The sequence below is a fragment of the Phyllostomus discolor genome, chromosome 10 (assembly GCF_004126475.2).
Source record: "Phyllostomus discolor isolate MPI-MPIP mPhyDis1 chromosome 10, mPhyDis1.pri.v3, whole genome shotgun sequence".
NCBI classification, from domain to species: domain Eukaryota; kingdom Metazoa; phylum Chordata; class Mammalia; order Chiroptera; family Phyllostomidae; genus Phyllostomus; species Phyllostomus discolor.
This window is the reverse complement of record NC_040912.2, coordinates 63,849,913-63,865,669: the sequence shown is the minus strand read 5'-3', so window position 1 is coordinate 63,865,669 and position 15,757 is coordinate 63,849,913. Positions and strand designations below refer to the sequence as shown.

The 15,757-nt window shown below is 37.9% G+C and overlaps 1 protein-coding gene across 2 annotated transcripts; it reads right to left on the bottom strand.

Annotated features, from left to right (window-relative positions):
* Positions 1 to 2,940: 2,940 nt before the first annotated feature.
* Positions 2,941 to 10,959, bottom strand: CAV2 (caveolin 2). 2 transcript variants are annotated; one of them, XM_028525633.2, is made up of 3 exons: positions 10,735 to 10,949; positions 10,209 to 10,396; positions 2,941 to 4,850 (listed from the first exon to the last, which is right to left on the bottom strand). In XM_028525633.2, the coding sequence occupies exons 1-3, from the start codon at positions 10,882 to 10,884 to the stop codon at positions 4,700 to 4,702; spliced, it is 489 nt and encodes a 162-aa protein (XP_028381434.1). In that variant the 5' UTR covers positions 10,885 to 10,949; the 3' UTR covers positions 2,941 to 4,699. The 2 variants fall into 2 exon arrangements, with proteins under 2 accessions (XP_028381434.1, XP_028381435.1); XM_028525634.2 differs by lacking the exon at positions 10,209 to 10,396 and having other exon boundaries at positions 10,735 to 10,959.
* Between the last annotated feature and the right edge of the window lie 4,798 nt (positions 10,960 to 15,757).

The following is a 15,757-nucleotide window of genomic DNA, read 5'->3' as shown; positions in this document are numbered from 1 at the left end:
TTCCTTCCTTCCTTCCTTCCTTCCCTCCCTCCCTTCCTTCCTCCTCTCTCTCTCTCCTCTTTCTTTCTTCTTTCTTCTCTCTCTTTCTCCCATCCCTCCCTTCCTCTCTTTCTCTCCATTTCTCTCCCTCCCTTCCTCTCTCTCTAAAAATTAAAAACAATGTATCTTTTTTTAAATTTAAAGGTGAGGGTTAAAAACAAACAAACAAACAAACAAACAACATTCTGAAATGCCAGAAAGTATGTTTCAAAATGAGTTTCTAAGTGTTAGTGTTTCCTATACCTGAAGATGTGAAATAAATTTCAGATAAGAAAATTGGGAATAATTATTACAAGTAGTATATTTCTTTTTTAAATACTTTTTATTGTTTTTTGTTGTTGTTTAAGTACAATTGTCTCCATTTTCCCCCCACCACTCCCCCCAACCCCAGCCATCTCCACTTCCCACCCTCAATCCTATCCCCCTTTGGTGTTGTCCATGTGTCCTTTACACATGTTCCTGAAAACTCCTCCCCCTTTCCCCTCTGGTTACCATCAGTTTATTCTTAATTTCACTGTCTCATATTTTGCTTGCTTGTTTGGCTGGTTGATTAGGTTTCACTTATAGGTGAGATCATATGGTAGAACTGGTACATTTTATGAAGTTAAAATACAATTTTCATGTGAGCTCTAAAATCATCTCAAGTTTTCTTTAATCATTTATTCACATAGTCACTCCTTCAGAAAATATTGAGATCACTAAGTGGTGGACATCATTTCAGAACCACAGGAAACAGAGAAAGTCATGCCTTTAGATCTAACTAGCAGTCTAGTGGGGCTAGTTAACAGGGTTCAGTTTTATAGCATGGAAGTGATAATTGGGGTTTGTACAAGATTTTATATGACACAGAAGAGATTCTTCATGGACAGGAGTTTTAGAAACAGGAGGGGTTAGACAGGCCATGAGGAGAAGAGTGACACTGGCATGAGGACAGGGAATGCTGGGCACACAGGAACAGCATGGGCACTTGAGTAGGGGCTACGGAAGGGAATTGCTGAAGATGACAGTGAGTTGGTAGTGAAGGCCTTGTACACATTGCTCGAGTTTGGATTTTATAAAAGCAATCACTTCTCCAGTTGTGTGCAACTTAAATTGATCATGTTAAGTGGGAGAATGACATGGAAGTCTTGATGTGACCACTTTTGTTTTGAAGGGCAAGATGGATTGGACAATGTCCTATTGACTAGAAGTGAGGCAAGTTGGCAGACTGTAATAACAAGCTAAGTAAAAGATGAATATAGCCATGATTATGACAGTCTAGCCATAATTTTGGTAGGAAAATCTTCAAATAAAATAAATTTTAATTAGTTTTAAAATATAGAGTAACACGTTACTTTGGGGGAAATGTCACAATAATAAAGACTTAAAATTGTTATAAATTTAGGAATCCCTGTCATAAAGAATCAAAGCCACATACACAGTTTCACAATCAACTGAAGGGTGAAAAGCAAATGCATTAATTATTGTAGTTATAGCACACCAGTCCTCTAATTGATAGAACATTTATGATTTTTAAAAATTTCTGGATTGAACAAATAGATTGGTTTGCATATACATAGCCAAGTCTTCACCTTACTGAATATAATGTTGAGCTACAGAGGTCCTGAGAGATTTTATTTTAGTTTAATCCTTTCATTAAAGATAAGAAAATTGAGACCTCTGAGCTTGAACCACTCCCAGGAGGTGACACACCTCAGTAATGGGAGTGCTGAGACTGGAATCCAGATGCTTGACCCTGAGGGTAGGGCTCTTTCCATTACATTTCAACAACTTCTGAAGAAATCCCTAAATTTATGGGATGTGAATAATTATTGAAAAGAGGGATTTTTAAAGTTCTTTGGAATGATAAAGAGCATTTTAAGATGTGACTCAGTGGACTGAGTGCTGGCCAGCAAACCAAAAGGTTGCCAGTTCGATTCCCAATCAGGGCATGTGCCTGAGTTTCAGGTCAGGTCCCCAGTTGGGGGTGTGCAAGAGGCAACCGTTCAATGTATCTCACACAGATTGATCTTTCTCTCCCTCTTTTTCATTCTCTTCCCTTCTCTCTCAAAAAATGAATAAATAAAATCTTTAAAAAATAAAATAAAAAGTTAGACACCTACGCTATTTTTAGAGGTTGGTCAATTTTTCAGATAAAATGACAACAAAATCTAGCCAATATCAGCAACTATTTTCACATACTCACTTTCCAAAAGTAATTTTATTGTCTAGTCTAACCTCATGGTACCAGTATCCAAGAATATGTGATTTATATTGTCTTACTTTCTTATTTAAAAATTGAAAACAGAATATCAGTTTATTCAGGATTAGCAAGAGACTTTATTTCATGAAGAGATGAAATATGAAGGGTTTGCGAACAAGTAATCCATACTATTTATTAAATGATAGAAAATTACTAGGGAACATCTCTAAGTGTTGGGAAAACAAAGAATTAAACCACCAGTCTCATCATTTTTCACCAATATATTCCTGAATAAGCAATAACTCATGTATTTTTAAATCTGCTATGTGTTTTTAATAAGGTAAATTAGTTTGAAAATGTTCTTTATTAATGAGTTCTATATTTAATGTAAGAAAAATAATTAATGCATCTATGGGTTTATAGAAAGTGTATCATAGATATTAGGAAAGTCTCCTCATCACCTACCTCTTACCCACAGCCCACTGGAAGAACGAACAAACACGTTTTCATGTGAAACTTGGATCCACTTGGCACAACATTTCAGTCTTTAAAACAGTTAATGGCAAATCTTAATAAAAATTGGTTTTTAAAGTACTCAGTGCTATTTAGAAATAAGGAGCTCCTATATAGCATTGGTTAAAAGTTATTTGTTATAGACTACAGGTATGTATTTTTGCTTTAAAATTTGCCATGTTTTTTTAAATGATAGAAACTCATGATTTATTTAAATAGATATTTTATTAATCAAATACTTTGGCCAATTAACATATCCAAATATTTTTAAAGAATACTTTCAATACAAGATATAATTATAAAGTTATGGGCCTGATTATTGACTAACATAATAAAATCTATACTGTCAAATGAATGGTATACTTTAAGGTAATGATTGTGAGGGTCTTTTCTAAGGTTGTTATAATGGCCTAAGGCAGTTTTAAAGGTCTCTTTTGAGGCTACTTTCAGAAAAATACCAATCTCATAATTTAATCGTTCATTTGTTTTGGTCCCCAATAGCATTCCAGCTTAATCATCCTTTATCTCACCAGTTCTGGCAATTTGGAAAAATAAAATCAATCTTCAAATGAATACTTGCCATCTATAAAGGTATTCAAAGGTATGTTAATTCAGGTTCTTAAAGTAACTCTCAAATTTGAGTATTTTTGCACTTTTAAGATGTGTAAATTATAGCAACCACTTACATTATAGACATCCTTTGTATATGCTATAATTTTGGAATAATGAGATTTTTAAAATGACAGCAACTCATAACATTAAAGTAGGATTTTACAGTTCACAATGATCAGAATCATTCTATACCATTTAACAAAACCCACATTACACAATATATTTAAAGTTTATAGCTGTTAGTGTTTAATTTATATATAACAGTTCAGTAGCATGGACCCAACAAGTTGACAATTTTCTTAGAAGTGTCTCTACATGAATCACTGTAGTCAAAATTGTATTTAAGTGTCAGAAATAGCCTTTATTGTAAAATGTTATTAAATAGCACCAATTAGGAATTGCAGCATATAGGTTTAATTTCTAAGTATAAGAAAGAAATTATCTACTAGACAAAATAAGAATTAGATACAGATTATTTTAAGAACACAGCCAGATAAACATTAGTTATAAAACATTTCATGATTTTGCTTGGAAAAGTTAGAAAAAAAAAGCCAGTATTTTACTCTTTTACATTCTGTTCCCAAAGAAGATATATGTGTTTCCATGATCAAGACAGTGCATCTCAGCAATGAGTTCCTTGTGGGAGATATATTTACTCTTTGTATATATTACCTCAACAAGAACACAAATATAATAAAAGTCCTTTGAAGTAATCTGATTAGAGCAACATTTACATTAAGTACAAAATATACAGTAAAATGGAAATGTTAAATAGGACTGTAGACTAACAACACCTCATTTAAAGGAAAACATTTGCATGAATCTATTTCACATTTTTTATTATATTTGATAGCTCCATCACCATTGTATGCTTTTATTACTGCAGTTTCTAGGATCTTTGTGTATCTTATTGCTAAGTGTCCGCATCACTTTATCTGCAAAGGTAATTTAAAAGTATTACTTCCAGAGTAAAAGAGTAAGAAAATCCCATATATCTATGTGCAGTTGTAGACAAAACCATTGTAGTATTTGAGGGAAATATCTCTTGATCATTATAAATTCATCATGATAAAATGTATACATTTGTACTAAAGCAAAAAGTATCTGTCTTTAAAATTAGTGTTGCCAATCTATTGTTTAGTTTTGGTTATAAAGGTAGATATGAAATCCTTGTTATTAATTAGAAAAGCATTATTTGAAAAGACTTGCCAATAAACATTTCTAAATGTGGTTTGCCCATCTTAATAGTTTTCTTAATTAGAACAGTTGGGGAATGAACAGAACAGCAGTGCTTTTGTGCTATAACAAAGAAGTATTACAGTATCCAAATCTCCAGACCTGAGGGCCAAGTGTTCAGTCATGGCTCAGTTGCAAGCTGACAGAAGAGAAGATGCGTCCTACACTTGTACACAATGGGGCAATGACAGCATCTGTCATACTCCTCCATATTGTCTGCACTGAAGGCAGAACCATTAGGCAGGTCTTTACAAAAGGCATTATAACCCTGGAATGGAGGAAGAGAGATGTAAGGATTATTGGTTGTTACCAAATAAGGCCACTGACTACTGCACATTTGTGAGAAGATATAATGGCCTAATTCACCTAAATTTGGTTGAATTTTTGAAACAAATAAGTGAAAGTGACCCACATAGTGCTAAGATGCACAGAAGATATATTGCTTTAAAAATAAACAGGCATTTAGATGATAAACAGTAATCTTGTTTCCATTAGTGGCATGCTACTTGAATCAGTAAAACAAAAAATAAATCAAATAGTAAATTTATCTGACCTCTGCCCCTAAATACTAACCGCCTAACTCTTCATATTGCCCTGTGGTTCTACTTCCTGGTAGCCTTTCCTCTTGCCGAATTTTACTTCCCTCCCCCTTGGGCCAGGCTGGGTCAGATACTTTTGTGTGTGTGTGTGTGTGTGTGCGCGTGTGTGTGCGCTTCTAACATACTGAAACTTCTTGATTCTCAAATTTATCAAAAGGTATCATAAATAGATGCTTATATAAGTCTTTCCTACCAGAATGGAAGTTCTTTAAGTGAGAACATCCTTAACCCTTAGTAAATGTTTGAGTTGAAGTAAATTTAGTATTCTGTTATGGTTTATAATTGTAATTTTTCATAACAACTATATACACTGGAAAGGGCTGTGTGATATAGTTTAAAAGAGACTTGAAATTATGTCAGAACTCTTAGACAAGAAAAACTAGACAGCTGAAATTATTTTTTCCATATGCCTTTTTTTTTCCATTTTTAAAATTTTATTGTTGTTCAAGTACAGTTGTCTGCCTTCCTCCACACCCCCTGCCGTATGCCTTTTCTTAAGATAACTGCATATTCTTTATTCTTCAGGCTGGTTTTCCTATAATCCTCTAAATAATGTTTTCTGTTGTAGTAGTGCTCTTAGAGCACACAAGTATTTGTGAATTCTCAGGCCTTGCTGGTAGCCTCAATGGATTTTTTATTATTACATGGGTGGGCACCTGGAAGTAATGTTGAGTTTCTTGGTTTGCTGTTAAAATGTGATGTAAATAAAGCTCTGTTTTACTTATTCCAAAGTGAAGGGGAGATCAGGCAATTGTCTGAGATATTTTTAGAATGCTGAATTATTCATATTGACTGTTTACTATACAGGTTATATTTATCTTGTGTTTTGTTCTAAGTGCTAAAGACCTGAAGCTATTTATTTATTTATTTATTTATTTTCTCACTTGAAGACATTTTTAATTGCTTTTTGAGAAAGAGAGAGGGTGAGAGGAAAGGTGAGAGAGAAATATCAATACAAAAAAAGAAGCATCAATTGGTTGTCTTCCATATGCACCCAGACCAGGAATCCTATGCATCTGGACCTGGGACTGAACCCCCAATCTAGGCAGAAATCGAACCTGCAACCTTTAGGTTACAGACAAAGCTTCAACCAACTGAGCCACACTGGCCAGGGCCTGCAGCAATCTTTAAAGAATATTAATTACTAGGTGTTTCAGTGCTAAATAGTTAAATAGAAACCTGAATGATGGCAACTTTTGACTTCTTATTCCATTGTATTTCTCATTTTATGTGTGGCTTTGGGTAAATCACTACAAATCAAATTATCAACTGGCAATCTCACAGATTGGCTATCAGGATTTACATTATTATGTACCATTGAAATGTCCAAATAATGCTGTTATTATAATACATAATAAATAGAACCATTCTGAAGTCAGAATAAGGAAAACAATTTTAACAAAATAATCTCAAACTGACATACTATAAGACAAGTTTAGATCAGAAAGTTTTAAACCACTTCACTCAGAATATATTTCCCTTTCTTCCTTAGGCTAAGAATCTTCTATCCCCATAAACTTGTTAGATGTCCATGTCCTAAGAGGGAATAAACTTGGGGCAAAAGTGGGTTTTTCATATCAGCCGACTGCAACAGACAACGGCTGAGGACTTCAGTTCATAGGATATGGTGAATATCATTTTAATATTATTTTCTTTAAGTTGTTGTTCTCTCACTTTGCATTAAAGGATCCAATGATTCTCTAATACCGAACAAACAGTTTCCTCAACATCACAAACAATGCCCCTTCAGAAACTCCAGGCAATTTGGAATGACTAAAAACTTGACTGAGGCTCAGTGTGGTCAACCAAACCCTTCTTCAATAAATCTTATAATTTATAAGATTATATATTCCTCCATTGGATAATAAAGCCCCTAGGATAGATACTTCCATTTAGTTTTTTTATTAACTATAGTATCATGCAGGTTGCATTGTCATAGCAATTTACTATATTAAAAAATAGCCTGTAAAATGAGACTGCTACTACTGCATTCCCATTAGTGCAACCAGGTATTTGAATTGTATTCCTGTGAAAATAATGCATAAGGGAGCTCTAGCCATACCTTTTTGGTATGATTTACTTATGACCAATAACCGGTTGTTGGCAAATGGTGGCTATCTAGGTTTGACTGTGGTGTAAAATCAAATGACCTGTACTCTGTCTGGCCTAGGATACAACACCACCAGACTGAGCTCAGGGTGTTTTTTTGTTGTTGTTATTTGTTTGTTTAAAGAATTTAAAAATCAGATCCATTGTGATGGTGTGATGTAGTTGGAAGACCTACTACTTCATGTTTTCATAGCTTTGGTCACACACATGCTGCCAGAAAAGAAAAAAAAGAGAAAGAAAGAAAGAGAGAAAGTTTACTCAAATAGACTTGCTCTTCTCTAAGGTCTCTCTCCTTGATCCATTCTTATGTCTTGTAGTCCACTAATGATAAATCTATTTTATCAAGTAATAAACTAATTTTAAGCATTTTTGCTTGAAGTTATTCCTTTACTTCAATCACAGCTGCTTGAAGACAAATGTATTATGGTTAAATGTTAATGTCCCACATGAATGCAATTTGAAAAACAGGCTCAAGTTAAATAATACATTTTATGTGGCTGAAAACGAAGTGGTTTGATGATTCACCATTGGAAGCATTACACAAAAACACCTATCATTCTCAGTACAGCCAGGTGGAGTGAAGCATCATTGGGTTAATTGTAGCTTTACTTATATCTTTCCACCACTTAGAAAATGAAAACCTTTTGTTTTCAGTTCTTCTACAAGTGCTTTAGAAAAATCTAGCTTTGCTGACTATAAACAAGGCACTCTATATGAGGAGGGAGCCACAAAAAATGAAATTTATTTATAAAACATTGTGTATTTCATCTTACATTTTAGACCTCAATCACCTTCAAAATACTCTCCATTTGATACAATGTATCTATCTAGACGTTTTTTCCCCTCCTCAAAATAGTTTTTGAACTTATTGATTTTGATGCTTTTTAGTGCTTCTACCGTTTTTTGTTTCACCGCTTCCACATAGGCAAAACTTTTCCCTTTGAGGACTTTTTTCATCTGGAGAAACAAAAAAAGTTAGCTGGGGTGAGAGTGGGTGAATAGGGAGGGTAGGGTTCAGGGGTGGTGTCACGGCATTTTTTAGTGAAAAACTGCTGAACACAGCCCAGTGTGGGCATGTGTGTTCATAAATTACCCATCATGAAATGGGTAAACTGCATCGAAAGAGTCTTCAAAAATAATTCACTGAAGCCATGTACAACCTCTCACAACAACACCAACTGGCACACTGATACGGATGGGTCCCTAGAGCACTCATGTGCTGGAGAAGACTGTATTACAAGGGGTCCATTCTCAAGAAGATAATTGCTCTTTCTTTGGGTTCCCCCTTGTATTTCCAAATAGCTTTATAGCCAACATTTCACAATATGCTCTATGGGTCACTCAGTTTTTCACATTTTGAAAGTGAGAAAACTAACACAGAGGTTAGATGACTGGTTTTAACTAGAAATGCAAAATTTTATATGCTGACTTAGATTATCTTTTTTAAAAAATCCACATGCTAATGTTAGAATATGAACTAACTCTACATCTGGCCTTTGTAGGTCTGCTAATATGGCACAGTCTTTTGGCATTTCCATCATAGTTTAGTTCTTTACAATCTTTAGTGATCAAACTGAATTATGTTCATTGTTTATCCTTTAAATATTTGGTGACATTTTATTTAGACTTTTTAGACTTTTTTAGACTTTTTAGACTTTTTTCCTGTACATAGCCTTCCCTGTGCCTCCCTCCTCCTCAAAAGATTTAAGTGAGTTTTCTCAGCATCCACCTCTATACCCAGCCAGCTAGCTCTTCTTGGCTGTGAGGAAGCTGAGGCAGATCCTGCATCTTATTCATCCTGGCCCAGTGCCCTGCATAAAGTAAGCACTCAATAAATGTCCTTGGTTGAACTAGACAGCTAGCTAACTGACTAAAATTGATTTAGATGAAAAAGTGAAATGGAGAAAAGTTTTGTAACTTCTAACAAGGAACACACTGTAAGTTAGGGTGTAGCAGTACAGTATAATGTGATTAGGAAAGACATGGAGGCATCTGGAGTTCTGCATTTCACCAGGACCACCCTAAAGCTCAAGCTTGGTGACTGTTGCTATACTATGGATGGTCTTAATATTCTTCTTCTAAGAATAAAGTGGACATCTTTTAAAACAACATTAAACTTTGTGGTAAAATATGACATTTTCCTTAAAATTTGTTTAATACTTAAAAACTACTCCCCAAAGCTTTATGATGTATTTTGAGTGTGAATAAAGTTACTCAAAACATCCTACCAATGTTCAGTAGGTTTCCATATTTATTTTCCTATACTTAACTAGAGAGTTGTTCCTTATAGGTGAAAAAGTAATTTGGAGGCCTCTCATTCCATTACCCCGAGGTCTGAGTTTTCATTCATTTGGTCTCATCTTTGCATTTGCCTCTGGCACAACAGGAGCAGCCCCTCCATAGCACTGCTTAACCAGGTCTTACTAACAACCCTCTCTGGTGATACTGTCACTGGCATTCTGCTCAGAGATCACTCAGTTTTGTTTTACCCCAAGCACAGGTGGTGACTGAACAAAAGGTGATGAAGAAAAAATAAGAGCCCTGCCCAAAACCACAGGCACAAGTCATAACACAGTCCTGAGAGAGCAGCAGCCTGTGGCAAGAAACATGGCCTCCAGGTTTCCACCTCCAGTCTGCTGGGCCTTAGCGTTCAAAGGACAATCATATCCAGAACAGAGTGATATTTCTTCCTCTGTTTAAACTCCTAACCCCACCCATGACTCTCCCCGCCCACCCCCCACAACTATGATTGTAAAGAAAGCACACTGCCTTGCCTCCCATTCTTGCTACCTTATCAGGAGCTGATGTGAGTTCTTCCCCTTGTAAGCCCTCCCGGCAGAAGGTGGGGGCAGAGGGCAGGTGTCAAAGAACATTCCTATGTTTCTGAAAGCTGGTCCACCCCGAGTGCCCCTTCTCACCAGATGTGCAGACAGCTGAGGGTGGCAAAGATAATTCCCGCAGCAAAGGCCAGGGGGATTGCCAGGAACAATGTCAGGAACTTGTAAATCACGTATTTGCTGATTTCAAAGAGGGCATGACTGCAGATCCACACTTTGTCAAAGGAGTGCGTAGACTCCGGCTCTGCGATCACGTCCTCGAAGCCCACCTGTAGAGACAAGACTCGGGGATCCTAACTGGCACGTAACCTGCCGCCCTGGGCACCAGGGGTCTCAGGGTGGGAGAAGCAAGAAGGAAGGATTTGGCTGGGGTACCCCACTTTCTTTTAGGGTCACGGTTGGACCACAAGAATTTGGCTAAGAGAATTCCTAGTTTCGCGGGCGACCCGCTGCTGGTAGATTCCGGCTCCCGGACTCCGCCAGGCTGACCCAGCAGCGAGGGTGGGGTTTGGGGTTGGGGCAGGGGTAGAGCGGGCACACTGCATCCCCAGGCCGGGCGGGGGTTTGGACTACTCTCGGCCCGGGATTTGGCCCAGCGTGGCTTCACCTTGAGATTCGAGTTGAGCCGGTTCGGATCCCGATCTGGGCCGGAGTCTGCGAACTTCTCAGGGTCGGCGTAGTTGACACAGCTGTGGCGGCTGTAGGAGTCGTCATCCATGAAGAGCTGGACGTCCGCCTTCTCGGTCTCCAGCCCCATCGTGGCGTTCGGTGCACGGCGGCTGCAGTCCAGCTCGCACAGCGCGGCTCCGGGCCGCTCCACCTCCCCTTTCTTCTCACGGGCCCCGCCCCGCCTCGCCTCGCGGGGCCTGCCCTGCTCGGTCAGGGCGGCGGCCGCTTCCCCGTGTTCTTTCCCGCAACTGGCTCCGGCCTCCAACCCGGGAGAGACGCGAGCTCCGCCTGCTCGCCGGCCCCCCTGGCCCCGAACGCAGGGAATCGTCCCGAACAGGCATCTCCTCACCTACACAGGCAGGCGAGAAGGTCTCGGGGACGAGGACCCGCCTGCCTCCCACCGAGGGGCAGGAAGGCCTGGGCCACATCGCTGGACGCCTAGAACTCTGATGCCTGAGAGCTGGCAGGTTTTCCAGGGCTGATGGACTTACTGGAGGGAGGCGGCTTGATGGTTAAGAGCGCGGGTACAGATTCAAAGGGTCTGTCTTCACCTTTTGGCTCTATTGTTCACGAGTGTGTACTTCGAACCTCAGTTGCCTCCTTATAAAAAGGGAGCAATGGTACCTACGTCACAGAGCCGTCGCGTGAGAATTAAATAAGTTAATTTATGTAAAACCCTGATATAGTCTCCAATACACAGCCCAGACCACGCTGTTGCTGTTGCACTGTGAGATTAAGAAGCCATAACACACCTGATTCCAGGCAACCCCGCAAGTGCCCGTGACTGCACAAGCGAGTCAGTTATTCAGTTATCCCAGGGCCCACTGTGTGAGGATGTGGAGTTGGGTAGGTGAGCCCCCTGCGTCTGGAAGTTTGCGCCTTCAGACCAGGAGGGAAGGGCTATTTTTTTTAATCTGACCCTGTTAAAAAATTTTTGGCAGTCGCATTTGCACCTGGTTTCTTGGAACCTTACCAACAGCCCCCTAGTATAAAAACCACACAGACCACTCACTCAAAAGTTTCTGGGAGAGGTTTGAAAGTCCACAGAGTGTTTAAGGTGTGGTGGACTTAGATGTGTGCTTGGAGAGGAAAAGGTGTCAAGTGAAACTTGACAAAAGCTAAAGAATGGCTCCTAGACTTGAGGTAGTACCCGCAGCTTGTTCAGAGCCTAACACAGTAAGAAGACACTGTGTTGCTGAATGCACTGCATTTTCAACTTGCTGCTTCTTCCAAATCCCCTTGTGTGAACTGAATTTAAAGAATTACCTCTTCTGAAAGAAGAAGGCTATTTTTAAAAACAATAACAATTATTAAAAAGAACAGCATCTAAATTGGAAAAACATTTTGGAGCCAAAACTCATTATATCTAATAATTAAGTAAAAAGTTTACCTACTGCTACTGCTGTGAATGGATGACAGTGTTGAAGCACTGTATATATGTTACACTTGGATCTGATGCTTATCCACCCACTCCTTTTTCTTTATTTTTCCTTTTAAATATATTTTATTGATTATGCTCTTACAGTTGTCCCATTCTCTGCCGCCCTTTCTTCCAAGCTGCCCTGCACCACCCCTCCCACCTACATTCTCCCTCTCCCCTTAGTTCAAGTCCATGGGTCGTACATTTAAGTTCTTTGGCTTCTACATTTCCTATACTATTCTCCACCTCCTCCTGTCTATTTGGTATCTACCATTAATGCTTCTTACTCCCTGTACCTTTTCTCCCATTTTTTCCATGTCCATTTCCCTGCTGATAATCCTCTATGTGATCTCTGTTTCCATGATTCCGTTCCTATTCTAATTGTTTGCTTAGTGTTTTTTGTTTTTGTTCTTGTTTTTTTTTTTAGGTTCAGTTGTTTAGGTTCAGTTGTGAGTTTATTGTCATTTTACTGTTCATATTTTTTATCTTCTTTTTCTTAGATAAGTTCCTTTAACATTTCATATAACAAAGGTTTGGTGATGATGAACTCCTTTAATTTGACCTTGTCTGGGCAGCATTTCATCTGCCCTTCCATTCTAAATAATAGCTTTGCTGAATAGAATAATCTTGAATGTATCCAGATTATTCCTTGGAATGTATCCAAGGAATGAAGGTCCTTGCCTTCCATGACTTTGAATACTTCTTTCCAGTCCCTTCTTGCCTGTAAGGTTTCTTTTGAGAAATCAGCTGACAGTGTTATGGAACTCCTTTGTAGATAAGTGTCCCCTTTTCTCTTGCTGCTTTTAATATTCTCTCCTTATTTTTAACCTTGGGTAATGTAATTCTGATGTGCCTTGGTGTGTGCTTCCTTGGGTCCAACTTCTTTGGGACTCGCTGAGCTTCCAGGACTTCCTAGAAGCATAGTTCCTTCACCAGATTTGGGAAATTCTCCTTTATTATGTTTTCAAATAAGTTTTAAACTTCTTGCTCTTCCTCTTCTTCTTGTGGCACCCCTATGATTCGGATGTTGGAACATATAAAGTTGCCCCAGGGCATCTTAAGCCTCTCCTTATTTTTTTGAATTCTTGTTTCTTCATTCTGTTCTGGTTGAAATTTATTTTTCTCTTTCTTTTCAAATTACAAATGTGTCATTTCTTTTCCCTGTATAGTTTACATACAATTTTAGGCAGGATTGGTTTTGCAAATTGCTTTGTGAAAATTGGTTATTAATGACAATAATAATGACTTCTTGATTTCACCATTGCAATCTACTAACATTTAAAGCACTGGGCTTAAACAGTGTTTCTCAGCCTTGGCACAATTGATATTTTTGGACCAGATCATTTTTTGTTGTTGGGGGGCTGTCGTGTGCATTGCAGGATGTTCAATAGCATCCCAGGCTTCTACCAACTTGATGCAATAGCACTCCATAGTCATGACCACGAAAAATGTTTCCAGACATTGCCAAATGTTCTCCTGGGGCCAAAATCACCTTTCCCTTCCTTTCTTTGGTTGAAAACCATTGCATAAGGCATTGTTGAAACAGTTCTTCATGTGAATGGGGAATATCAAGGTCCAGCTGTGTATTTACAAATGCATACTGATCTCAGAATTGTAATACCAATTTGTCAGAAAGTTCAGGGATTTTTGAAATTAAGCTTAAAGATGTTTGTTTGTCATGTAGTATTTTTAGAAGAACAAGTTACCATCGATTAATTGCTTCTTCTCAATACAATGTTGGTTTTATTTGAGGGATATGTAGACGACATTAAGTGACCATCAAGAAACAACTGCCAGGTCCTGGCTACCTTGCAGCCTCCTACACTTCCCCGACAAAGGTCAGGATGGTTTGAATATTTATAACTGCAAAAACAGACATTTGGGACTTCTTGATTCCATCTCAGGACTGTAAAATTTAGTGATTTTTGACATTCTTCAGCAACTGAACAGCTTTTACAAGTTTTAGGTGACTTTAACTGAGAAGTCCATGGGCTTGTTAATGGAACAGCCAGGTAGTTGCTTACCATGTCTTTTAAACAACCTTTTCCAGACTTGCTTGCTGTAAACCAGGACAAGGCCTGAGATATTTGGAAAGAACTGCAGTGTCCTATAGGATCCATTCTCTCTGTATAGTGGGCTTTGCATAAACAATTTCTTGCATAACTCCTAACCCCCTAATCTTTCTTCATCAATGTATCTTTTCATCTTCTCCCCCCTCCCCCTTCAATTATCCCCTCCCTGATGCACAGGACAAAAATGTTTAAAGCAACAGATAAAAAGTCTGTTATTAAAGTTATTCAATAACCAACTTGTGTGAAATTGTGCCAGAGAGTTTAATGGCACTTAATGGCAGCTTGTTTATTTTTTTCTTGTCTGTCACTTGTCTTTTTGTCCACATTTTGGGTAAAATTAGCCTTGTACCAATGAAACAGTGATTTTTTGGTTTAACGTTAAGGCACAGTAGCTTTTTGTAATTGGTGCCAGTTTAATCCTCTGGATGTTTCAAATAGCACCTCCTGTGGCCAAAAACCTCTTTTCATGTGCAAGAATTTTCACAATTAACTGTTATTTGGGAGTACTTTGCTGTTAAAAATAATTGGGGAAGAAGGTACATCCTTGAAAAGTCTATATTCATGATTAGAGCTGAAAGGATACATCATTTCATATTTGAAACAATATATGACATTTAATTTTATATTTATTTTATTTTGTTTTTCATAAGTAAAAGATATTCCTGTTTCTTCTTTTGAATATCCCATTGATTTCTGGAATACTGTATATAAAAATAAAACATCTCCATAAGACTGATGTTTTATCTTTCTAGAACATGAAATAGGCACTAATTAACTTTTGGTGAGCACTAACTTTCAATTAAAGTCTTAACAAGTGCAAGTTTCTATTTTTAAAAGATTTTATTTTATATTTTTAGAGAGAGAAGGAAGGAGAAAGAGAGAAATAGAGATGTGTGAGAGAAACATTCATAGTTTGCCTCTCGCATGCCCCCTGTTGGGGGCCTGGATGGCACCTCAGGTATCTGCCCTGACTGGCAACCTTTCAGTCCGCAGGCCAGCGCTCAACCCACTTAGCCACACCATCCAGGGCAACTTTCTCTATATTCAAATAGGAACATATTTCGGCAAAGCTGCATGGTTAAAAGTTTTCCAAATTCCAACGGAAATATTCACAATAAGATTACTAGTTACTAAAACAACAGAGCTGTAGGTTGTTTGCTTGATTTAGGGTTTTATTTGGGACAAAAATGTTATCATAGCTCAATTAGAAGCCTTTGTTTTCTCTAGTAATTCTTTGCACAAATGATACTCTACTTTCATTTAAAGTAAATGTCAGTTTTTAAAAATAACATAGCTAATCTACATTAGTTAAAAAAAAGGATGGGAAGTGTTTTGGTTCCTTATTATTTTATTAATATTGTTATTTTACAAATTTTTGCAGTGCATATTTCCAATAGAAGAATGAGGATAAAAACACAGAATGCCTTAATACTTTCCACCTGGTTCTTGTAAATTGCTGTTTTGGTTTG